This window comes from Gouania willdenowi, chromosome 5 (genome assembly GCF_900634775.1).
Source record: "Gouania willdenowi chromosome 5, fGouWil2.1, whole genome shotgun sequence".
NCBI classification, from domain to species: Eukaryota; Metazoa; Chordata; class Actinopteri; order Blenniiformes; family Gobiesocidae; genus Gouania; species Gouania willdenowi.
The window spans coordinates 28,289,945-28,315,269 of record NC_041048.1 but is presented as its reverse complement, the minus strand read 5'-3'; the positions used below and the strand labels follow the sequence as shown (position 1 = coordinate 28,315,269).

At 43.0% G+C, this 25,325-nt stretch overlaps 1 protein-coding gene across 1 annotated transcript; it reads left to right on the top strand.

Annotated features, from left to right (window-relative positions):
- The first annotated feature begins 15,484 nt into the window (after window positions 1-15,484).
- LOC114463580 (adenosine receptor A1-like) lies at window positions 15,485-23,839 on the top strand. The gene is made up of 3 exons (XM_028447224.1): window positions 15,485-15,827; window positions 22,411-22,705; window positions 22,786-23,839. The coding sequence occupies exons 1-3, from the start codon at window positions 15,487-15,489 to the stop codon at window positions 23,170-23,172; spliced, it is 1,023 nt and encodes a 340-aa protein (XP_028303025.1). The 5' UTR covers window positions 15,485-15,486; the 3' UTR covers window positions 23,173-23,839.
- The last annotated feature ends 1,486 nt before the right edge of the window (window positions 23,840-25,325 follow it).

The window sequence follows — 25,325 nt, the reverse complement described above, 5'->3', positions numbered from 1 at the left end:
ATAAAGTTGTTGACTTCAAGCTGCTTTGCTTGGAATGTTCCTCTGTTAATTATTAAATCCTGAGTTTATTTATGACGTCATTTGTGTCAGTTTCTGTATTTTATATATATATATATATATATATATATATTTTTTTTAGTTACCTTGGAAAGGAAAAAAGTATCAAAATAAAATATGAAACTCCTTAGTTAGCTCTTTTTATTCGATTCCTTACTGCTCCTGGGACCAGCACCACATCCCCACGTCCGCGTCTTGAAGAAGGATTTCTCTGAGCAGCAGAGATGATCTGGTGGTGGTGAACAGCTCCTCTGTCGCCAGAGAATTGTATCTCAACAAAAAAACCCTACACACAACACGAGCGTGTAGAAAATTATTGTTCAGTTTCAACTTTTCCGGTCCATAGTCCATTTGTTAATTAAATAACAGCATGAAATTTGATCATGTTGAAAACCGAAAAAACGAAATAAAAAAACAACTAAATAATATCTTTTTGACACATTAAATTTAAATTTAACACAATATCTACATATTTACTTTGACTTTCAACGAACATATCCTGACTGTTAACTACCTTCCTTATACAACAACACAAAACAACATTACACACAACTTTCATAAACATATTATACAACCTAACAATAACTTCAGGTGCTAACTCACCGTAGCATCTTCTGATGGAAAAAAACACATCAGCTTCTCAAGCTCGCTTGCAGTTATTTCTGGTTCTAACACTCACCCTGACAAAAAAATATAAATTAAATACTCATCATCATTTTGAACCGTGCACATAACTAATACTTTGATAACAGACCTGTCCGTGGCTGTTGAAGTAGCTCAGAGAGGCACAATTATTTCCGCGTGTGTGTGCAGCATGTAACTAGCAGCATGGCCTGTGGGTGAAGTGCGCATGTGCGGTGCGTTCAAGGGCAGTGCGAAACTAGAGTGACAGAATAGCCCGAGTTACACTCTCCCTCTCTAAACTGCATGAGTCTCTGCATGCATGTCTTGCCTATCAGTAGGTATGTGCAAAGATGCTGTGTGGGAAAATGCTGTTCCTAATGTCTGAAAAAATGTACTAATAGCCAAAATCAAAGGCTTCCCTCGCTCATCATAAGTGAGTTTGCGAGGTTGTCGCTTGTCTCTGGCTGAACGCCTCAACCCTATGGACCCAGGATGTGGACCCTCCCATGCTTCAGCTTCAGTGTCTGCAACTGCAGGTTCTGTTCTGTTCTGACATGACCTGTGCTGTCTGTGATAGGTGAAGTATGTGTCACATCGGGCTCTGGAATATCAATGATAACATGGTCTGGGGCTCTATATTGTGGAGTAGAATGAGTCACCACACCACTTCTCTCTGAGTTAGCCAAAGGAATTACTGACTGGGGTTCATAGCTTGCATTAGCAGGAACATGAGAGGAGTTTTGTGGTACAAAGGAAGGGATATCAGGGTTTAACGCCTTCAAGGACTGATCGGAGTTCAGTTGAATCTCCACCCTTCTGTACAAAAGGACCTCTGGTGATGATGTTCAGCACTTGTGTGCGAAGATACAGATCATCTACATCACTGCTAAACTCATCTTCCTGTTCATCTTCATCTTGTGTGCTTTTTGTGTTTCTTTTCTTGAGTCTCATTTTCCTTGATGAATCAGTGTTGGAAACAGTCTCTTGGGTTTCTTCTGCAGGCAGGAACCCACATGGCAAGAGGAGGTCTCAGTGTAATGTACGGCGTGGCCCCTTTCTTGTTTCAGATTCACTACATAGACAGGGCTGTTTCCTATCTGTGTGACAACAACATGTATTTTCTGTTCCCATCGAACTGCAGGTTTATGTTTTCCCCTGATATTAACATTTCTCACTAGGACCCTATCACCCTAAAATAGTTCTGCTGCCCTGACTTTCTTGTCAAACCTAGGTTTGTTCTTTTCCCCCATCTTCTGGGAACTCTTAGCTCTCTTGCAGGCGTTGACGAAGGCCTTTGACATACTCTGAGTGGGTCTTGTGGTTGCCGTTATCAGGGTGGATTCCCAGGATTAGGTCGATTGGCAGTCTGGGCTGCCTTCCAAACATTAGTTCATATGGCGAGTAGCCTGTTGTGTCATTTCTAGTGCAGTTATATGCGTGGACTAGGAGTTTAACAAAATCCCTCCAATGGTGCTTGTCTCTCTCTTCCAGGGTCCCTAGCATATTCAAGAGTGTCCAGTTAAATCGCTCCACTGGGTTCCTATCAACGTGCAACGCTCTCTGATGGCCTTAGACTCAAAGTCTCTACCCTGATCGCTGAGCAGACAACTGGGGAATCCATAGTGGAGAAATAAGTTTTCCCACAGAGCTTTTGCAATGGTTCTCGCCTTCTGGTCTTTAGTTGGCACGGCCACTGCTAATTTCGTGAAGTGGTCGATGAAAACCATCCATCCATCCATTTTCAAACCCACTTGCTACTGTTTTACAGGGTCGCGGGGGTCTGCGATGATAACCAATACATTTCTAGTATCTCGATTGTCCGGCTCAATGGATAAATAATCCATACAGACCAGTTCAAGTGGGTAGGTAGCACAAATATTTTCCAAGGGTGCTGCTTTTTGAGGCACAGTCTTCCTCCAAAAACAGCGTTCACAGTTTTTGCATCTCTCCTCGATGGCTTTGCAGTGAGCTCCACTTTTTGATCAAAGTACTTGTTCTATAACCTTATTCTGTATGTTCCTGACGGCTCTAATCCTTCATATCATTCTATGTATATTCTTTTGCTTTTTATCCTTTTGTTACACTGGGTACAATATGTGACTGTATTGTGCTCTGCCAATGATGCCAATTTCCTTTCCTGCTTTTTGCTAGGGGTTAGTGAAATCAATTTTCTAGGCAAAAAGTAAGAAGTGCCATAACATTTTTCAGTTACAGCTGTTATAATTATTCTGATCCATGCACGGATCATTTTTGGAATGGTGAACCCTGAGCCGTATTTGAAAACAATCTCAGCACAAATTTTTAATTTGATTATTACCCAAAACTAATTAAAAACTTGGTAGTAAAGGTTATAGAAATCAATGATCCTGGTTTTTAAATCTATAGTGCATGTCTACAGCATGTCAATGGCTTTATGTAAAAAAAATATTATTTAAAATACAGGACTCACAAAGATGTTGGAAAGGGAAAAAAGAGATATTAGTCATCTTGCCATTACAGCAACATTAGAGCAGTGTCATCAAGAGGAGAAGTTTTAACCATCATCCAAAAGTGATGACACACACAGGGTTGCATTTCCACAATGGGATGGGCAAGGCATTCACTGTGAGCACTTAAGTTATTATCAGAAGCCAGAGCGTTTAAGACGGTTCAGCACAAACTTTAAACCTAAAACATCAGCACAGAAGCCCAAAGAAAAACAAAACATGACCTGAAGCTCTAATGGTGAAGTTTTAACAGTGAAGTATAGAGTTAGGGTGTCAATGCTACCTCATGATGACACATTTAGAGTTCTTTTGTTTATTGTTTTAAGGTTGCACTCTGTGCTCTTGTGTGTTTAATTGTTGTTTTTTGTTTGTTTGTTTTAGTTAATTTGTCTGTCAACTCCTGTATTTCCTAAGTCCTGTAAGGCCTGGTGTAATGACTCCAGCATCACCAAACTATGAAATATGTAGCCTAGCCAATGATGGAAGAGATCAAATCAGCTAATCCTTTGGAAAGGATTTGAGTGAGCTGACAGCATCACCCAAGTGTTTATGAGAAAGAAAAGTGTTTTTTGACAAACTATAACTATCTCAAGATACTTGATGTATCTTAAAGGAACATCTCATGGGGCCCACTGTGCCGTGTGCCCGTCTGCACCATCTGGTGCGAGCCCGGGCCGGGCTCGCACCAGACAGGCATCCTAAAATGAACACCTCACTTCACTCCCAGCTGGTCTGGCTCACTCACTTGGTGCACCACACACCCATACCCAACCCTTGGGGGGCTGGATGGTGGGGCTGAGGGTGGAGGGTGCCGCCGCCTGTGCTACTGAGTAGTGGCGCGGGGGCGGCATTCCCAGCTCAAATTGCCCTACCAATCCCTCCAATTTTAAATACACCACCCCAAGGAAAAAAAAAAAAAAAAAAAAATTAAAGGAACATCTCAGAGGTTTTTAAAAGAGAATTATATTTAGAATTTAAAAATCTCACAAAGTAAAATGAGACTTCCTGCTGTAACTCTAAAGATTTAATCTCAACACAAACCCTATTCTCTTTAGAAGTCATGCTATTTGGACAGCTAAATACTAAGAGTGGATTGACTTATAAAACTGAGTGCTTGCATCATTAAACTCCAATGACAAAAAGGACGCCACATATGATAATTACCCCAATTCAAAAACCTGAATTCCAATATTCAGATTGGAATATGTATTTTAGACCGCTCACTTAACAAGAGTAGCTTTTAAGGACAAAGAAAAGCAGGTTATATATCATATACTGTATATGTACATGTACATAAACAAAATGTGTTCTCTGCTTTTAATCCATTCCTTAGGAGCAGTGTAGAGCCTGGGGAGCAGTTGGGGATAAAGATGCAGTTTGCAATGTTGGAAAGCCATGATTTCATCTAGCAATCTAGTTCAATTTATCCCAAAGATAAATGAACAAATACTGGTAAATTTCTAACACATTTTGCAAATCTCTACTTTGGGCTTTGCATCACTGAATATGCTTATTTAAATAGGGCGGTCTCCACTACTTCTGCACAAGCGCTAATCATTGCTGCAATCTTATTGTATCCAAAGGATTTAGAGAGGCAACTTGTTTACCACCCTTTATTAAATCTTAGTGAATCCACCCTAGAGAACGCAAACCTCCACCAAGCACCAAATATCCTGTTTGCCAAATATTCACAAATATCTGGATCAGTGATCCCGATCACGTTATTGTGATCATTTACTTTAAAAATGCAAAGCCACCAGGAGGAGGTGCTGTAGAACCTGCTTAAAGATTACAATTACAACAATTACAATTTCATTTAACAGACTTTTTTATCCAAAGCAACATACAACACGAGCAGTTAGTGTGCAGGAACTTGATCAATATCCCACAGTGATGGGCCAGGTTGGAGTTGAACTGGTGACTCTTCGATTATAAGCCCACCTGATTAATACTACTAAAATGTAGACGTAGACCCCTAGGCCGTAATCCTATGTGCACCTCCCAAAAATCCTGACTGCACGTCGAGGCGATTCGGTCCGTACGGGCTGTGATTGGTTGGCTCAAAACCTCACCCTCAGTCATTGCCTCTTCCAGTCAACACCGCCATGTTTCAACTTTCTGCAGAACAATGCAAGATTTTGCAGATAGACAAAGAGAGAACCGAGACGGACAAAAAGTGTGTGTTTTCTGTTATTATTATGCCTATGCATGCCTCACATGTGGAGGCTGCCTGTGGAGTGCAGACATGACGTTACTACAGCTCCATACACATTTATACTTTGTTTGGATGTTGCATATGTTTATATTGAAGAATAAAGCATATGTTTGGAAACCCTTGTTTTCATGTATATACACAAACCATTGTTTAATAGACCTGAGTAAACAAATCAATTTAATCGATCTTGAATCGATTTCATTGAAATTTTCCAAAATCAATTAATTGGTGCTGAAACCTTTTTTTTTTTTATTACTCTGACCCCTGTAGTCTCACGCTTTAGTCTCTAGCATTAGCAAAGTCAAGTACTATGCGAGAGTGCATTCAATTTAGTGCAAACATGGCAGACAAAGCTCTGCTGGGTAAGCTGCCCTAACTTAAATCAGAAGTTTGGAACCACCTTATTAATATCCAAATAAATTTGAAAGATCATTACTGAATTGAAATCAAATTACGATTAATCAATTAAAAAATGAAGAACCAAAATTTAATCGATTCAGGAAATTAGCCATGATACCCAGCTCTATTGTTTATTGTGACCGAAAGATAAACAAGGGCTATTTTATGCTCCTATGAAACCACACACAGCCACAACCAGGCATGGCGGCCAATTGCAGAGTGATGCTTTCTCTTTCAGCAGAAGTGCTGTTTGCTGTGGGCATGGCGTCGAAGTGACACAGTAAGTAAGTAAGTAAGTCAATTTTTATTTATAAAGTGCTTTTCACAGATAAAAATCACAAAGTGCTGTACAAAACAAAGGTGAATTCAAAACAAGAGGAGAAACATCAGAAAAATGATTTAAAACAACAGCAGCAACAACATAAAAGAATAGCAAAAGTTAAAAATTGTTGGTTATGGTTAAGGTTAAAATTAAACACAAAGGTTAACATCAAGCTCAGGACAGAACAAGGCTGCTTGTCTCCAAAGTACAGGGCATTAAGGTCAGAGTAGGTTAACATCCTCCCTTTCTCTGTCTGCTCAGAGGTGTTAAACTGTCACACCTCGAAACTCCTCTGCAAAGAGGTAATAGGACTTTCTACAGAAGCTCTGCTCAGACCAAACCATCTAAATTTGGCTACACTGGTTAATAGAAGAAGTAAACTTGTCTATCGCCTTTAAATCTGATATCCGTAGTTTCTGAGAAATCCATGTTTATGTATGATTCTTTGAAATGCAAAAAAATACCTAACTAGTCTTTTACTATGGTCTACTGTCGGTGGTCATTCATATACATTAACTCATCCAGTGCCATTGACGTACTTTTACGTCATTTCAAATCCATACGCTCAGTGCCACTGACATACTTTTACGTCAATTACGTTTTTTCACAGGGATTACTAGAAAACACCCTGGCAAAGGTCCCTCATCAATATCTAAGCAGTAGGGTGATGTAGTAACCAACTGTGCCCTGAAGGTGGCAGCAGAGCACCTTTAGATGTGAGATTAGCCACTGATGCTACCATTAGCTAAAGAGGAAGAAGCAGGGACGAGTGAGATTATGGCGCTATGAAGTGATATTGTGAAGTATTCAGCAGGTCACAGCTCCACATGCTAACACAGAACATGTGTGGACCTGAGTGGAATATTGATAATATTGCGATCATGAGAAAAAAACGTCAACTAACCGGGCCAAACGGTTATGTCTGTGTGATTGATGGGGGGAGGCAGTCAGTAAAGCATTCAACTGTGAGCCAGATAGCAGCACACATTTGGATGAGAGATCATTCGTGATGGACAGAGTTTAGAGGCAGAGGAAATGAGTTTACGAGACATAAAATGGCGTTACGAGAGTTTATGCTGAAGTTCCCAGCAGCTCACACTCGACCAGAGCATGTGTGGAACTCAGTCGAGTATTGGAGAGTGTGGCGATAGTAAAAAGAAAACAATCAAAAAAACGGGGCGAGCGCTGACACTTGGCATGTCCGGCAGAAGAAGGAAGTTGCGTGTGTGCAGACTGACAGGAGGAAAAACTTGGAGGAATGCCAAAATACAGTAAGAAATCCATTCAACTCTGACCCAGATAGCAAAATATTAATAATTTTGCCATCCTAAGCCCAGTCTCAGTGTTGTTTTATATAAGGAAACAATGTTGAAGTGTCCCTAAAAAGCAAAAAAAAAAATTGCTTCAAAGTCACTAATAGGTTTTTCATAAAAAGCCGTTTTTCTCAGCTTTTTGTCACAAACTGGCGATTTGTGTGAAACTTGCCTCTATTCAACTGCTGATTACAGAAGAACGAAACAAGCTAGAAACAAAAAAAAAATTTCTGATGAAATTAGAAACTTTTATCATTCAGAATCTGTGTCAGAATTCAGATACTCCAAGTACAAAATATTCTATGGGTCTTTAAAAATTAGTCAAAATGCTCTGAAACGGCTGGCACTGCGGGGTAGAAATTTTAAAAATGGCTGGCACCGAATGAGTTAATGTATATAAGTCCCTCCTTCGTCCTATAAACCCCTATACAAATGGAAACGATCACTGACTGCGCCCAGCCAATAGGCTTCGACTTAGTGTTTTTGAGACTGTCGATCAAAGTGAACGTGGAACTGTGCACGGAAACAAGGCTGCGCGTCACAACAGCAAACAGGCAAATATGATTTTGGCTCTTACCTGACATATAGACCTATATCAATGTGACCTTGTTATGTTCCGCGATGCACATGCAGAAAAGTAGAGGCATGGCTTCTGGTAGATTGCAGAGGCAGGGGGAGGAATTGGAGCTGTTGAGGGCTGGACATCTAGATGTCCTCTCAGAAACTCCGAATATCAGCTTTTAGCAAAAACAGAAGTTATGTTTCTAGCCTTTGAAGAAGTTGTCTTAACAAGGCACAGAGGTTATGCAGAGGTTATGCCTTAAGGACTGAATCATAACATAATCTAATCGCTAGAGCAGACATGGGCTCATCTGTGAATAGTCGCATTTACTGGTTCAATAAACGGGAAGAAATTCAAATTCTGATGTAGCTGGTTATGATTTACAGTCAGCATAAACAGGACTGAATCAGAACATAACCTAACCGCTAGAGCGGATATGGGCTCGTCTGTGAACAGTTGCATTTACAGACCTTGGAGTCGCTGTTAGCTTACCAATAAACGGGAAGAGATTCGTCACCTTTATAAAAAGTGTTGACTAGGCCACTGGGAGTGAGGCCCAAGGCCAAGGCAGGCTGACTTGATAATAATGTATCAGTTTTTTCTGCAGTCAGTGCCTTCTCCTCACCCTTCTCTCTTTGCTCTGTTTCAGGTGTCGTGAAGCTGATGATGGCAGTTCCTGATCTGTGGTTCACGCCTCAACTAGTCTGGGACACTATGATGTTGTCTCTCTCTATCCTGTTCTGTTGGTCCTTCTGTCTACTAACCCCAACCAGTCGAGGCAGATGGCTGCCACCTCTGAACCTGGTTCTGCTGAAGATTTCTTTCTATTAAAAGGGAGTTGTTTCTTCCCACTGTCGCTAAATGCTTGTTCATGTGGATCTTGTTGGGTTTTTTTCTTTCTTATTATGAATTTTATATTTTGACAAGCGCATTGAGATTACTTTGTTGTAAATTGCGCTATACAAATAAAGTTTAATTAAATTGAATTGAATTGAATGAAGTTAGCAACTGACCACAGACAGCAGCAGAGAGAGAAAAAGGAAGGGAGACGCAACTCTCCTTATAAGGAGTTGGTTATCAGACTCTCATTTCAAGGAAACTTGCCTGTTTGCCCACACCCCATCTACAGTATAAAAGTTGTGGAATCTGACTTTTCAGGGGGGACTCGACACTAGCAGTCTGTTTTAAACAGGTCTGAAGAGTTCTCCCCAGCTGTGTATTTCTGTGTGTTCATCAAGGTCTTTATTAAAGCTGTCAAACTCGATCAGTAATTTCTTATTTCTTACTCAAATTCTAGGATCAAAAATAACCTTATTAGATAAGAACCAGAGGTCTAACAAAATCCATTAATCGAAAGCTTTTCTGAAAAGCGAAGTCTTCAAATGTTTTTTAAAAGAGTCCACACAGTCAAGCTCACGGAGGGACTGGTGCAAGACATTCCAGAGTCTGGGGGCTACAGCCTGGAACGCCAGGTCTCCCCAGGTTTTAAAATGAGTTTTAAGGATCTTTAGAAGACCCTGGCCTGAAGACCGAAGGCTGCGCCCTGAAGTGGAGGGGAACAACAAATCACCAATATACTGAGGGGCCTGAACAAGCAAAGCACGAAAAATCAGGACTAAAATTTTGAACTCGATGCGAAATTTGGGGCCCCGGCCGGGCAGACCCCGAAAGGACGATGTGGGCCCGCCCTCCCGTAGGCCCACCACCCACAGGAGGGATCATATGAGGCCGGTGCAATGTGGATCGGGCAGTCGTCCAGGGTGGGGGCCTTGGCGATCTGATCCCCGGCTACAGAAGCTAGCGTTAGGGACGTGGAATGTCACCTCTCTGGCGGGGAAGGAGCCTGAGCTTGTGTGCGAGGTGGAGAAGTTCGGACTAGATATAGTCGGTCTCACCTCGACACATAACAAGGGCTCTGGAACCAGCCTTCTCGACAGGGGTTGGACTCCCTTCTTCTCTGGAGTCGCCAATGGTGAGAGGCGCCGGGCCGGGGTGGCTATACTTCTTGCCCCCCGACTTAGTGCCTGTACGTTGGAGTTTACCCCGGTAGACGAGAGGGTAGCCTCCCTCCGCCTTCGGGTGGGGGGACGGATCATGACTGTTGTTTGTGCCTATGGGCCAAACAGCAGCTCGGAGTATCCACCCTTCTTGGATTCCTTAGAGGGAGTACTGGAGAGTGCTCCTTCTGGGGATTCCCTCGTTCTGCTGGGGGACTTCAACGCTCACGTTGGCAGCGACAGTGAGACCTGGAGGGGCGTGATTGGGAGGAACGGCCCCCCTGATCGGAACCCGAGCGGTGTTTTGTTGTTGGACTTCTGTGCTCGTCACAGATTGTCCATAACAAACACCATGTTCAAACATAAGGGTGTCCATATGTGCACTTGGCACCAGGACACCCTAGGCTGCAGTTCGATGATCGACTTCGTAGTCGTGTCATCGGACTTGCGGCCGCATGTCTTGGACACTCGGGTAAAGAGAGGGGCGGAGCTGTCAACTGATCACCACCTGGTGGTGAGTTGGCTCCGATGGCGGGGGAGGATGCCGGTTAGACCTGGCAGACCCAAACGTATAGTGAGGGTCTGCTGGGAACGCCTGGCAGAGTCTCCCGTCAGAAGGAGCTTCAACTCCCACCTCCGGGAAAACTTCAACCATGTCTCGGAGGAGGCGGGGGACATTGAGTCCGAGTGGGCCATGTTCCGTGCCTCTGTTGCTGAGGCGGCTGATCGGTGCTGTGGCCGCAAGGTAGTCGGTGCCTGTCGTGGCGGCAATACCCGAACCCGTTGGTGGACACCGGGGGTGAGGGATGCCGTCAAGCTGAAGGAGTCCTACCGGGCCTTTTTGGCCTGTGGGACTCCGGAGGCACCAGACAGGTACCGACGGGCCAAGCGGAGTGCAGCCACGGCAGTCGCCGAGGCAAAAGCCCGGACATGGGAGGAGTTTGGTGAGGCCATGGAGAACGACTTCCGGACGGCTTCGAAGAGATTCTGGACCACCATCCGGCGTCTCAGGAGGAGGAAGCAGTGCACCGTCAACACTATGTATGGTGCGGATGGTGCGCTGCTGACCTCGACTCGAGACGCTGTGGATCGGTGGGGGGAATACTTCGAAGACCTCCTCAATCCCACCGACACGCCTTCCAATCAGGAAGCAGGGCCCAGGGACCCGAGAGTGGGCTCTGCTATCTCTGGGGCTGAGGTTGCCGAGGTGGTTAAAAAGCTCCTCGGTGGCAGGGCTCCGGGGGTGGATGAGATCTGCCCGGAGTTCCTCAAGGCCCTGGATGTTGTGGGGCTGTCATGGCTGACACGACTCTGCAACATCGCGTGGACATCGGGGGCAGTGCCTCTGGATTGGCAGACCGGGGTGGTGGTCCCCCTTTTTAAGAAGGGGGACCGGAGGGTGTGTTCCAATTATAGAGGGATCACACTCCTCAGCCTCCCCGGTAAGGTCTATTCAGGGGTACTGGAGAGGAGGGTCCGCCGGATAGTTAAACCTCGGATTCAGGAGGAGCAATGTGATTTTCGTCCTGGCCGTGGAACTGTGGACCAGCTCTACACCCTCAGCAGGGTCCTTGAGGGGTCATGGGAATTTGCCCAACCAGTCCACATGTGTTTTGTGGACCTGGAAAAGGCATTTGACCGTGTACCTCGGGGATTCCTGTGGGGGGGTCCTCCGGGAGTATGGGGTATCGAACCTCCTGATAGGAGCTGTTCGTTCCCTGTATGACCGGAGTCAGAGTCTGGTCCGCATTGCCGGCAGTAAGTCGAAATCGTTTCCGGTGAGGGTTGGACTCCGCCGGGGCTGCCCTTTGTCACCGATTCTGTTCATAACTTTTATGGACAGAATTTCTAGGCGCAGTCAGGGCGTTGAGGGGGTCCGGTTCGGAGGCCTCAGTACTGCATCACTGCTTTTTGCAGATGATGTGGTCCTGTTGGCTCCAACATACCGTGACCTTCAACTCTCACTGGATCGGTTCGCAGCCGAGTGTGAAGTGGCCGGAATGAGAATCAGCACCTCCAAATCCGAGTCCATGGTTCTCGACCGGAAAAAGGTGGAGTGCCTTCTCCGGGTTGGAGATGAGGTTCTGCCCCAGGTGGAGGAGTTCAAGTACCTCCGGGTCTTGTTCACGAGTGAGGGAAGGATGGAGCGAGAGATCGACAGGCGGATTGGTGCGGCGTCTGCAGTGATGCGGAGTCTGCACCGGTCTGTAATTGTAAAAAGGGAGCTAGGCCAAAAAGCGAAGCTCTCGATTTACAGGTCGGTCTACGTTCCAACCCTCACCTATGGTCATGAACTTTGGGTCATGAACGAAAGAACAAGATCACGGGTACAAGCGGCCGAAATGAGTTTCCTCCGTAGGGTGGCTGGGCTCTCCCTTAGAGATAGGGTGAGAAGCTCAGTCATTCGGGAGGGGCTCAAAGTAGAGTCGCTGCTCCTCCGCATCGAGAAGAGCCAGATGAGGTGGCTCGGGCACCTAATTAGGATGCCCCCTGAACGCCTCCCTAGTGAGGCGTTCAGGGCACGTCCCTCCGGAAGGAGGCCCCGGGGAAGACCCAGGACACGCTGGAGAGACTATGTCTCTCGGCTGGCCTGGGAACGTCTCGGGGTCCCCCCGGAAGAGCTGGAGGAAGTGGCCGGGGAGAGGGAAGTCTGGGCCTCCCTACTGAGGATGCTACCCCCACGACCCGGAAACGGCTAAGCGGGACAAGATGGATGGATGGATGGATGCGAAATTTGACTGGAAGTCAATGAAGACTTGATATAATTGGGGGTAATGTGGGCAGCACAAAAGTCTGGCAGCAGCATTTTGTACAATCTGAAGTTTTTTCAGAGTCGACTTGTTGAAACAAGTGAAAACAGAATTACAATAATCAATGTGAGACGAAATGAACACGTGGATGATCATTTCCAGATCTGATTTAAACAACAAATTCCTCCCTTTAGAGATATTTCTCAGGTGATAAAAACAGCTATTGGTCAGTTGACGACAGTAACCCTCTATAGACATTGACTGATCAAACACAACCCCAAGGTTTCTGAGGCTGGTTTTCACAGACGAGCCCAGAGCACCAATGGAGTTCTTGATCAGGGGGATCTTTTTATCGGAAGCAATGATCAGAATTTCCATTTTTAGAATATATCTGAAGGTAATTCGATGACAACTCATTTTTTATGTAAGATACACATTCCAAAAACTCAGATAAAAAGTAAAACTCTGAGTCATTGAAGGAGCAATACAGCTAAATATCATCTGCATAAAAATGATAAGACACAGTTCCAAAACCACGGATCAACCGACCAAGATGCATCAGGTACGATAAAAACAAAACAGGCCCCAGAACAATGCCCTGGGCAACTCCACATGACAGGTTGAAAACATTAGACATTACATTGTTGATAGCAACATTAAAAGTTCTTCCATTTATATATAAAGAAAACCACTGGAGAACAGCCCCAGAAAACCCCATCTCAGATTTGAGTCGATCAATCAGTATACCGTGATCTACAGTATCAAAGGCAGATAAAAAATCGAGTAAAAGCAAAATTGTGTAGTGACCAGAGTTGGCGCCCATCATCACGTCACGGGAAACTTTCACAAGATCACTTTCAGTGCAGTAGATTGACCTAAAGCAAGATTGATATTTATCATAAAAATCATGCTGTTCCAAAAATTAGTTTAGCTGTTTAGCCACCACTTTTCCAAAATTTTTTACGTGAAGGGAAGTTTTGATATGGGCCGGTAATTTATAGGCTCCACTGGATCACGATTAGGCTTTTTAAGAATAGGATTCACCACAGAATGTTTAAAGAAGCTGGGGAGCGAGCCAGATTTAAGTGAAAGGTTAATCAATTTTACCACCCAAGGACCGACAACATCAAAAACCTTTAAGAACAGGGGAGTAGGTACAATGTTTTGATGAGGGTTTCCTCTTGCCCACTAAAACCTGAACATCCTGTAGGCTGACAGGATTGAAGGAGGATCATGAGCACACAGGGGCTGATGCAGTGCGTAAGCTATCCAAGGGAGGACTGATAATGGCCCTAATGTCTTGCACTTTCATCACAAATAAGTTAAAAAAAAAAAAAAAAAACTATTACAATCATCCTGTGTGTACACAGGCACATGGGGAGATGAGGGTGCAACAAGATTTTCAATAGTGTCAAATAAGACTTTAGTTTATTTTATTTTTTTTTTTGCATTTTTCAGGTTTTACACCACTACACCACAAAGAGCTGAACATAGGGATTCATCATTTTTTCAAACTGATCCAGACTCATTATTGATGTGATTCCCTCCAAAATAAAATTGAGTTTTTCATGAAAGCTCTTTGGTTAAAATTTGGTCAAAATCTATTTCATACTTGACGTAATCCTGCTAACAGACAAATACATCAATTAATAAATAATACCTCCTTGGTGGAGGTAAAATTGATGTCAGTATCACTTTAACCGTCCTCTTCCCTGTAAAAGTTGGCAGCACATAATCAGAATGAATAGCCTCTATTTGATTTGAAACAGGACCGCTGTGTTCATGATTAGTCTCTAGATATAAACATGTGTTCATTCTACTCCTCATTTGCATAATTATGCCCATAGTTGATATGCCTTTGCTGAAGGGATCAACTTCCCACTCAACATGGCTGGGATGTTGTTCACTGTCTTTTATTGTCTTTCATCACTTTTCTCCATCTGCCTCCAGTCAATCTCCAATCTGTGCTGCCTCACGAGCATTTTATACCTCTGCTCATCTTTTCATCACAGTCTGTAAATATAATGAAAGGTCATGGATGGGATTTATATGTGAGAAGCTAAAATATTCCCATCACAGATGAATGCTTGGCATCATATGGAAATGAGAGTGCGTGGTGGGGATGCTCTTTGTTTCCAGAGAGTGTGTGTGTGTGTGTGTGTGTGTGTGTGTGTGTGTGTGTGTGTGTGTGTGTGTGTGTGTGTGTGCGTGCGTGCGTGCGTGCGTGTGTGTGTGCGTGTGTGTGTGTGTGTGTGTGTGTGTGTCCACTCCCGCAGAGACTGAGCTCTCAGACTTACATGTGGACTCACTGGTGATAGGAACACGTTCATCCTGAGTGTCGATGTCTGACTCTCTTTACAGAGAATCATCCTCATGTTTTCTTTACGAATGAGTCACCACAGCGTTCTGAGAGAGAGAGTCTAGAGAAAAAGACGAAGATTTCTGCAGATCGTTCGGGTCCTGCGCTTTGACCCTCGTTTCTCTCTGAGGGAACCTGTGTGTGACTCAGTCCCGTCTCCTCTCTGGATCGCAGGGACCACTTCTTTCCTTCCACCGCCGGATGGAGACGCGCGTCCGGTGAGTAGCAGCTCGTCCAGGACAAAGATCCTCTTCAACAACTCCGAGGAAGACACGACATTTGCTTCTATGAGCTCCAGACATGCTAAAGCTAAGTCCAGGTGTCTCCAACAAACTCAAAGAAAGGTGTTTCCTGTCGTGTCCGGGCTGGTTCTGAGCGCAGCGCGCAGCAGCATCTGTGACCATGACTTCAGGTGTGCCGCCCTCCAAAGCGCTCTACATCGGGATGGAGGTGGTGATCGCTGTGTCCTCGGTCATCGGAAACGTGATGGTGGTGTGGGCTGTGCGTATTAACCGCTCCCTGAGGGACACCACCTTCTGTTTCATCGTTTCTCTGGCCTTGGCTGACATTGCGGTGGGAGCTCTGGTCATACCTCTGGCCATCACCATCAGCATCGGACTGCAGACGCACTTCTACAGTTGTCTGCTGGTCGCCTGTTCGGTGCTGGTTCTCACTCAAAGTTCTATTCTGGCACTGCTGGCCATCGCCATAGACCGGTATCTGAGAGTTAAAATCCCCATGAGGTAGGCCCAAAGGTGAATTCCTCCTGTTTTTTAATCTGGTCTTTGTGTCTGCACTGGTGCCTGGGCCACGTGCCCCCTGTGGTCCCAAAGCCAGCCATGTGTTTGTTTACCTCAGCCAGGTGCACAAACCTCTGGAATGTCTTTGGTAAATGTTGTTCATTACTGGTACAGTGGATATTTATAGGGTGGCATTCATCAGTTTTATAGACGATTTTTCTGATACACTGGAATCCAAGTAACTACCTGCTATTATTGATGTATTTTTCTTTCAAGTAATCTTACATTATTGCCAGCCAAACTACTAATTGGTTTTCCAATTTTAAATGCATCATTTCTTCATTTTGTAGACAAGATAACTTTATTGAATGTATTTAATTTAACCATTTAACTTAAAAAATAACTTTAGCTTGTATGCTATAATTCTGCCTGTCCAATGCACACCCTTTGGATTAATCAATTGCTATATTTATTTCTGATGTCTCCAACCCTGCAGTGTGAGTCAGATCAATCCAAGCATGGTTTATTAGAAATTGTCATATCAGAATTCCATCCAAAGAAGCACAAAAAGTGAACACAATGCACTGATTTGTGTTATATGTGTTAATGTAGTTCAATTTTAGCTCTTCTGCCAAACATTATGTGGAAAAGTTGCTTTTCTATGTGGCATTTCTTTCTTGTGTGTACATTAATATTATCTGGGTGTTCAGATTTCCTCCCACAGTTCATAAACACGTATGTTTCAGGTTAATTGGGGTCTTCATTATAACTGTTTAGGTGTGAATGTGAGTATGTTCTGTGTGCACGCTTTGCTTTGAAAGAAAATATAGGAGAACATGTATTCAAGAATTGTAGGCCGCGCCGCCTTGGGCGGGGTGGGGCTGGTGGCTGGGGCCCGCTGTCCTCCGGGCTGTGCTGGCGTCGGGGGTGTCTCGTGTCGGAGCGTGGGTGATTGGGGGTGGCCTCCGTGGGAGGGGGGTGCTCTGCTGGCGACGTTGGTGTGCGGTTCCGGTGCCTGGCTGGGGGTGCATGGATTCGCCTGCCTTTCGGTCCGTGGCTGGCGGGGTGGCCCTGCCTGGGTGGTTGGTGGCGTCCTCGCTCGTCGGGGGGCCCGGGGCCACCCACCTGTAGAGGGTGCTATGTCGTGGTGTCGTGCGGGCCTGCGCTGGCCCTGGTGTGGGAGCTGGCCTCCCTCCTGCTCGGCCGCCGCCGGGGTCGCCTCCTGGGCTGCTGGGTGATGTGGCTGGTGCCTGGCTCCGCCTGTCCTACCAGACAGGCCTCCTACATGGGCACTTCACATCACTCACTCCCAGCTGGTCTGGCTCACCCACTTGTTGCACCACACTCACATACCCAACCCTTGGGGGGCTGGATGGTGGGGCTGGGGGTGGAGGGGGCCGCCGCCTGTGCTACTAAGTAGTGGCACAAGGGCGGCACTCCCACCTCTGGCTGCCCCACTAATCCCTCTAATTTTAATTACACCTCAACACACCACCCCCGGAGGGTGGGACCACCACTTCCACCCTCCGGAGCTATTGCACCACATACACATATATACACATAGGCTGGATGGGGAGCACCGCTCCCCTCCATCCACCCTTTTTTAATAACACTTCATACATTCACTAAACACATACATTCACTCACGGGATAGGGAAGTGCCTCTCCATTGGGGAATGGAGAGGCACCATAACAGGGTGGTGGGTAACTTCACACATTTGGGCCTGTCGGGTGGGAGCCGGGCCCCTCTGTTGATGGCTGGGCTGCCGTGTGGGGATCAGGAGGGTGCGGTCCGGCGTTTTGGGGTGGTGGGTCTCTGGGGGGCGTGGGGGTGTGTTGGGGTTGGGGATTGGGGTCGGTGGCGGGATGCGCTGGGTGCTCGGCTGCTTGGGGCTTCCTCGGATGTGTGTGTGGGGGGCGGTGGCTGCCTCTCAGCCTGGGATCTTGGGTGCGTCTGGGGGGTTGCTCGGCCGTGGGGGGGTTGCCTGGGGCTCCCTGGCCCCCACTCTTTCTGCTGGCCTGACTGCATCTGCCGGCCCTGGGTTTGCGGTAGCGGTTTTTGGCACATATACTGGTATACGATGCACTGGCACGCCTTGGGATGTGGGATAAAATACATACTGGGCTTAACTTTAGACACGTTAATCCCAAATACCTGCTTTAGGTACTACCACTCACTCATTCCCCCTGTCCACAGCCACCACCATTATAGCTAAGCTTCACACCTGTCACTATACTGGCTTGATTACACAACATAATAAGCACAATATATTCTACAACTTCACATCTCACCCTCACTGTAAACCAATCTATTCTTCCCCACCCTTTCTATTTCCTACCATGACTCTCTCCTCCCTGCTACCTTTCCCCTCCCCCTCCCTCTCCACTTAGGTGTAACACTGCTCTCCCTTTTTATATCCTCCCTATAATAAAAGATGTCCTACCATTCCTTAGGGAGGGCTGGTGATGGTCACAATTAAGCAATAAAATAAATCAATTTATTTTTTATTGCAATAACAAAACATGCATTGCTGTCTCATAATGATTGCACTTCTTGTAGTGTTGACCTTTGACAGCATGTGCAGACAAGAGAAAAAGAAAAAAAGAAAAAAAAAAGAATTGTAGGTCACGAAAATCAATTTAAAAGCTGTCAAATGTTGGATTTAATTTATTTATATATTTATACATCCATCAGAGTCATTGCCTTGTAATCAACAAAAAATAAATATGCAAATAGGTCAGAGTTAGTCTAAAACAGCTCTTTTTTACCTGCATTTATTGAGACTTCTTCCTAGTTTGTGCCACAAACAGTTAAACTCTGCTGACAGGGCTCAAGTCTGAGTCATTCAGCGAACAATATCCAACTTTGCATGGAATTAGAAATGAATTGTGTATTGATTATGATGCTTATTATGGTAAGTAATGAGAGATCTTTTGAATAGATATTTGGTTACAAGCTAACTGATTTTTGTTCACAAACGTTTTAAAGTGTGAATTCTAATAGGTTTTGCCCCACTTGTCATTTTGTGCTCATTGCTTCTCTAAAGACTCCTTTTTTCTGTTTGAAGTCCCCTCATTTGACAATAAGTCGGCAACAGTCTGGCAGAGGAGAAGGACGCATGATTGGTCAATATGCTCATGGTTGCTTGTTGATGGATTGCATAAATTCTGAAGCTGACGACCAGCACGCATCAACACACGTAGACATATTTCACTCTATCACAGAGACATTATCCAGGGAACAAATGCATTAAAAAAAATCTATTTATCTTAATCAGTATCACAGGATATCACAGTCATTTGTCTTACACCAAATGATGTGTTTCAAGCCTATAAACCTAAAAGAATCATTAACTCCAACAGAGTAAAAACCAATGGATCATGTTTATTATTCATGCACGTATAAGAATAGTTTTGTTGTTGTGACATATTGCAGACAGTTGTGAAATTTTACTTTTGCTTTTCAGACAAATTACGAGATACTACAGTCTGGACACGCACAGCTTTAAACCTTGGGGGAAAGTGCGTAAATATTGCACGGTAAATAGATATTGTGAGTCAGAAATAGAGTCATCCTCTCTAATCCATAGCGTACGACTCCGGAGGGACATGGTTTAACAGGCATACACTGATTGCTTTTTATAGCGGAGGTGTTTTGAGCACTCACGTGATAAGGATGTGGTCCGAGGTTTGAAAAACATCCTGTGCATTCCTGGTGTGCCAGACTTGGAGAATAGGATTAGTAGACATGAGATGGAGATTGAATTTCCAGTTAAAAGCAAAAAAATAAATGAACTACTGCAAAAACCAGGGAGTTGTTTGAGCAGATGAACAGCATATCAGTATGCAGACTGGCAAACAACCCCTGTGAGAGTTACACACTAGTGTGAATTTTTAAAAACCATCGTCTGAAACAGTGGTTCTGTTTTTTGGCCCAAGTACCCCTTTCTATTATTTCGAAGTACCCCCTTTATCTGACTACAACATTTTGCTCAGAATTCTTTAAAAAAACAAAAAACAACTATAAAGCATAATGATGGATTGAATGAGTGATATACATTTTAAAGAATCCCTTTATTTGTAAATAAGTGAAATGACACAGTATTGTAGTAGAGTAGTGGCACCTGAAAATCTTTATTTCCAGAGTTTTTTTCATTTCCTTGTCATCTACCACCTGGTGTGGACCAAGACTGATCCTTGTATTTTAGTTCATTTTATAATCAAGATAATTTCTATCATAATTATGATGATCATTTTTAACTAAAAAATAACATTTTTAAAACATATTTTAATGCTTTTGTTTGTTAATTTTCTACTTTCTCTCACTCTCAAGTACCCTTTGTAGTGCCATCGCATACCCCTAGGGATACATGTACCCCATTTGAGAAACACTGCTGTTGAACACTGTTCTTCTGTATTGTACTTGAGAGTGTTTGTGCACTCCATAAAACTGTCAGAGAGTCAGACCGCAAGAGAGAGAGAAGTAAAAAAAAAATCTGTGTTACACACAGCTGAGGGTCTCATTGTTTGTCTTAGTTTGAGTTTAGCCAGAGTGCAGTTCTGAGAAGAAGAAATATGCATCTGCTGTAACAGAAAAACACATCTTTTATCAGACTGCCTCAGCAGCTCATAGTGTTGATAAGGAAATTACCCATTGAAACGAGCACTGCAATCCGGCATGTCAGTATAACAATGACCAACTTACTACCCTGAAAAGTTGCGGCGTGCAGGGGCGGACGTGGCCTGGGGAGTTATGGCAGGGGAGAGTCACTTCTTACGCGGTGTAAGGGGCCAGGGGCCAGCCAGTCAGCAACACAAGTTTCATGTTCCTTGATGAAAAAAACTGCATTTGATGTTTCTTTTGACCATAATCATATATTAATCATTAACTTGAACCCTTAAGTAGCCTACAGTAATATAATTACAGCATTAAAGTGATTTTACAGCATGTAGTGATTTTAATGGGTCATTGATACAATAAAATTTGGCTGACCCACCACCCCAACCAAGCTCCAGTATCCTTTATATTTTAAGACATGATATATATGATATACTGTATATTGGCAGATAACACAGACAGTTCTAATCATTTCACAGTGAACCTGCAGCATACTTATTGTAAAATAGTATACGACCGCCAGGAAATCTTAGATTTAGGCAAATCAAACAGTTAGAGTCCGTTAGATGAGACTACTCTGGACCTGCGGTGTGATCAGAAGCAGGAGCGGGGCTAGTAACCAAGCTAAAAGCTAATCCTCACAGAACGGCGCTTCCTTCCATCCTGCGTTCTAATGTCTGCTCCTTGGAGAACAAACTGGACTACCTGAAGCTGGATTTAAATGCAAGATGAGAGATGAGGGCGGTGGTGTTTGAATATATCTATTACAACTGGTGCAACAACTGTGAGCAAGTCTCAGGTCGCTGCTCTCCTGATGTAGAACTACTGACTATAAAATGCAGACATTGTTCTCCCTGATCTGTTATAACTTTTGGCAGTCTATAAAACTCTACATGGTTTTCAGGGTCTGGCCGATTAGTACAGCCAAAAACTCGGCAATAGTTCACCATTTCGCCTCAAAATTCGGGATTTGCCCGTTTGTGTGCTGTTAGTAAACCGGCTGCTTATCTCCAAAATGGCGACTTCCGGGTTGATGACACGCCGTGAAAACCCTCAATATCATGTTTACCCAACACATGTCGCTACATTCACTCAACATATTTGTTTCCAGTTAAATCAAAGCTTTCCATTCAGATTGGAAACTCTTTCCGCAATGTTATTACATTTCTGTGTATTCTTATCAATTCTCCTCAGTGTGTCTTGATGGATCCACATTTTGTTATCAGTTCTGCCAGAAGATTGAATTTAGTGTGTGTTTTATTCCTGATTATTGTAAATAATAAGACAAGAATGTTTTTTTTTTTGTTTTTTTTTTTTAAAATCAACAAACTATCGTCATTTAATTTGTTTGCTTTGGAATAACCAAATTATCTTCCTTTAAAGCTCACAAATGGGGTTGTTTAATATGTTTACCTAGTTTTTTAGGATCACCAGTAATTTTGAAAATATTTATAGTTAATATAGTGATTGCATTTCTATGATACAACCCCGATTAGAATAAATTAGTATAAATTGGGCTAAATGCTTTCCAAACGTGTAAGAAAATAAACAATTATGACAAAAAAATGTACATAAAAAAACAAAAAGGTCATAGATAGGGGTTATCTGATACGTTCAGGGTTACCTATAGGTTTAATACATTATTGGGACTCTGAATAGCAGTCGGCTAATATAGAAATGTGACTCTTTTCAAACAAATTTCATTGAGTTTGTTTGTATGGTAATGATTGTATTATATTCAAATAGTAATATGCTTTTTTTTCTCCCTATTGATATCTCCTAATTCTTCTAAATAAATGACAAAGGAATAAAAAAAAAATGCATTGATGGAGAATAATGAACACATTTACATGACATTTTAATATGAATCCTAATGTGTTTTTTTTTTTTTTTTCTTTGGGGGGATTAAAGAGTAAGATACTGTAATTTATAATCAGGATGCTCTGTTTCTCCTTCTTGTTGCCATAGCTACAAGCGGGTGGTGACCCCTCGGCGTGCTGGCTCAGCTGTTTTACTGTGTTGGCTGGTGTCTTTCATTGTGGGCCTTACACCCATGTTTGGGTGGAATAACCTTCAGCGTCTCCATGACAATGGCTCCCTTATCACCGATGACCTCTTGGTGACGTGTGAGTTTGAGACAGTCATCAGCATGGACTACATGGTCTACTTTAACTTCTTCGGCTGGGTGCTGCCACCTCTGCTGCTGATGTTGGCAATCTATATGGAGATTTTCTACATGATCCACAAGCAACTCAACAAAAAGGTAAAGACCTTGTTTGGGACACAGACACTTTTCAGCAGAGTCGCACTGAGGCACTGATTCTGTTGGGTTTCTCTCTGTAGGTGACAGCGAGCCACACGGATCCAAGGCGTTACTTTGGGAAGGAGCTAAAGTTGGCCAAATCTCTGGCATTTGTTCTTTTTCTCTTTGCTGTCAGCTGGCTCCCTCTTCACATCCTCAACTGCATTACCTTGTTTTGCCCCAACTGTAACAAGCCAATGTTCCTCATTTACATTGCCATCATTCTCACGCATGGTAACTCAGCAGTCAACCCTATTGTCTACGCTTTCCGCATTAAGAAATTTCGTATGGCGTTTCGAAAAATCTGGAAACAGTACTTACTTTGTGAGTTCAGACCCGCCGAGCGGTTTCCTCAAAGAGGAAGCCAGAGAGGACACAGCCATGAACGGAGACTGAGACAGAATGATGATGACGATGATGATGTGTGACTTTTGACATCGGTTTCTTTGGGAGTTTTCTGGCCTCAGTATTGAGACAATTTGGTCTTTGTCTCTGTGATTAGGATTTATCTGCCAATATGACTTTGAAATACTGATATTAACAGACGGATTGAAGACTGTATGAAGAGTTTCCTTCTCATATCCCTCCACATGTTCTGAGAGGACGAAATTAGACTAACAGGAGACTTATTATTCCTCTGGTTACCGATGATAATGCCGTATGGGATAAGGGGCTTTGTGTCTATTTCAATGACATGTTGGACTCAATATAACATTTTAGTCAACTCGGTTTGTACAACCCGTAGCAGATTTAGTGTAAATAATTCACACATATTTCTTTTCCTGTGCTTTGTGAACACGTGGCCTTAATGAGTATTTTATGAGCTGTGACAGAGGCTGTAAGCCAGTGATGGACATGCATTTATGTAGCTTGGTGCTCTGACATCCACAATGTGTGTGTTATCTGGCAGCACAATGAACACAAGGCAAAAACTGAAAAACAAGAGATTTTAGGTCCGTTAGTGGTTAGAAAATAGTGAAAAGGCATATTAACACAAAAACGTACGATTTTGTTAACATGGACAACAGCAGAAGCAGATACAACCGAATAAAATGAGCAATTCAAATCATCTCCATCATTGCTTTTAAAGCGAGAGCTGTCAACTTAATGAATGTGAGAGTTTGTACTTCTGCAAAGCTACTCATGAATTCACTATTTTATTGAGACATACACTTTTTATGGATTTTCTGAGTCCTTTTTTACTACGAATGCGTAGATGAAATTACAAAGCCTTGAGGATCATCCTTTGAGAGTTTCAGTCAAGAAAAACAATGAAACATTGTTCTCACTGTTATAATGTCATGACAAAATTGACAAACTTGACCAATTTAATATTTACAGATAAAGTTTATGTGTAAAGAGTCAAGTTGTGTGTGTGTGCAATACTCAATGAATTTTACATGGTGTGCTCCCAAACAAAGGGTTGATGAAGGTGTCAATATTTATGCCATTAATGATCTTTAGAACTGCATAAAGATTCCTGATCAGGGGAAGGGTTGCATGTTCATTTTCAGTCACTGTATTTGAAGTTGACATCATTGCCATTAAGATAATTTGGTTGTTGCCAGGGTTTGTCACCTTTACTTTAAAAAAATAAGCAAAGGAAATGAAACCATCAAAGTCATATGTTAAAGAGGTGTCTAATATTTGAATTCAATTAAAAGCATCATTAAACTGTTTTACCAAATTAAAAGAACATTTAACAAATACAATAAAAAAAAAAAACTTTTGACAAAATAGATTTAAATTTGTATCGACAAATTAGGCCAAAATGAAAAGGCTTTTATAGTTGAATTGGAACATTCAGTAGAGTATCGACACATTTTTATTGAGCTATTCAATGGCAAACCTGGTATGGGCTTAAGCTGGTCAATTAATGAGAAGTTAACACTTGACTGGCATGTTTTTTCTCAGAAGACTAAAAATTCATTCAAATTCAAATTGTACTGTGAAACCAACTCCCCACGGCACTGAAAATGAGAGTAAGGAGAACAGAAATTAATTTTGCACTGGACTTACAGATAAAATTATCTCAGGTATTTTTAAAATCTTTAGGAACAACCCAAAATGTTTTTTTTTTTTTTGTTTTTTTCTGATTCTTAAATTTTAGCTTCACCATTCTGGTTAAATGACAACATTCAGCTGTTTTCTTTAACAATATTATGTAAAATTATTCCACGAATTTAAATGACACATTACAATATTACACATGGTTGGTTTATTACTATCAGCAGATTTACAGGACGCTTTTTGCATCTCCACCTCTTATAAGGTGACACAGATGGTTCAAATTGTTTTTACCTAACCAGTGAGCTACAGCTTTGTCCACAAATCAGCTTTCTGTGAGCATCCTGACCTTACATTTACCGTTTTACCTGGTTTGACTGTAAAAATATAAGGTAGAAAACATTTTTATGATTTAAGTTAAATATGCAGGTTGTACATTTTGTAGCGGCTGTAGGGCACACTGATTTGTATATTTTTTTATTTAAAGGTTACTTTACATGGACTACAGTTGAAATCAGTAGATTCAGGACAAAACCGAGCAAAAGTTTTTTTCTTAGCTGTTGAATGAGTCAGC

What these genes read in the sequence shown, in the direction of transcription:
- LOC114463580 (XM_028447224.1), top strand. Translation starts at nt 15,487, where the DNA reads ATGACTTCAGGTGTGCCGCCCTCCAAAGCGCTCTACATCGGGATGGAG. An exon ending in AGAGTTAAAATCCCCATGAG is followed by an intron (nt 15,828 to 22,410) that starts GTAGGCCCAAAG and finishes TTGTTGCCATAG; the next exon opens with CTACAAGCGGGTGGTGACCC. An exon ending in ACAAGCAACTCAACAAAAAG is followed by an intron (nt 22,706 to 22,785) that starts GTAAAGACCTTG and finishes TTCTCTCTGTAG; the next exon opens with GTGACAGCGAGCCACACGGA.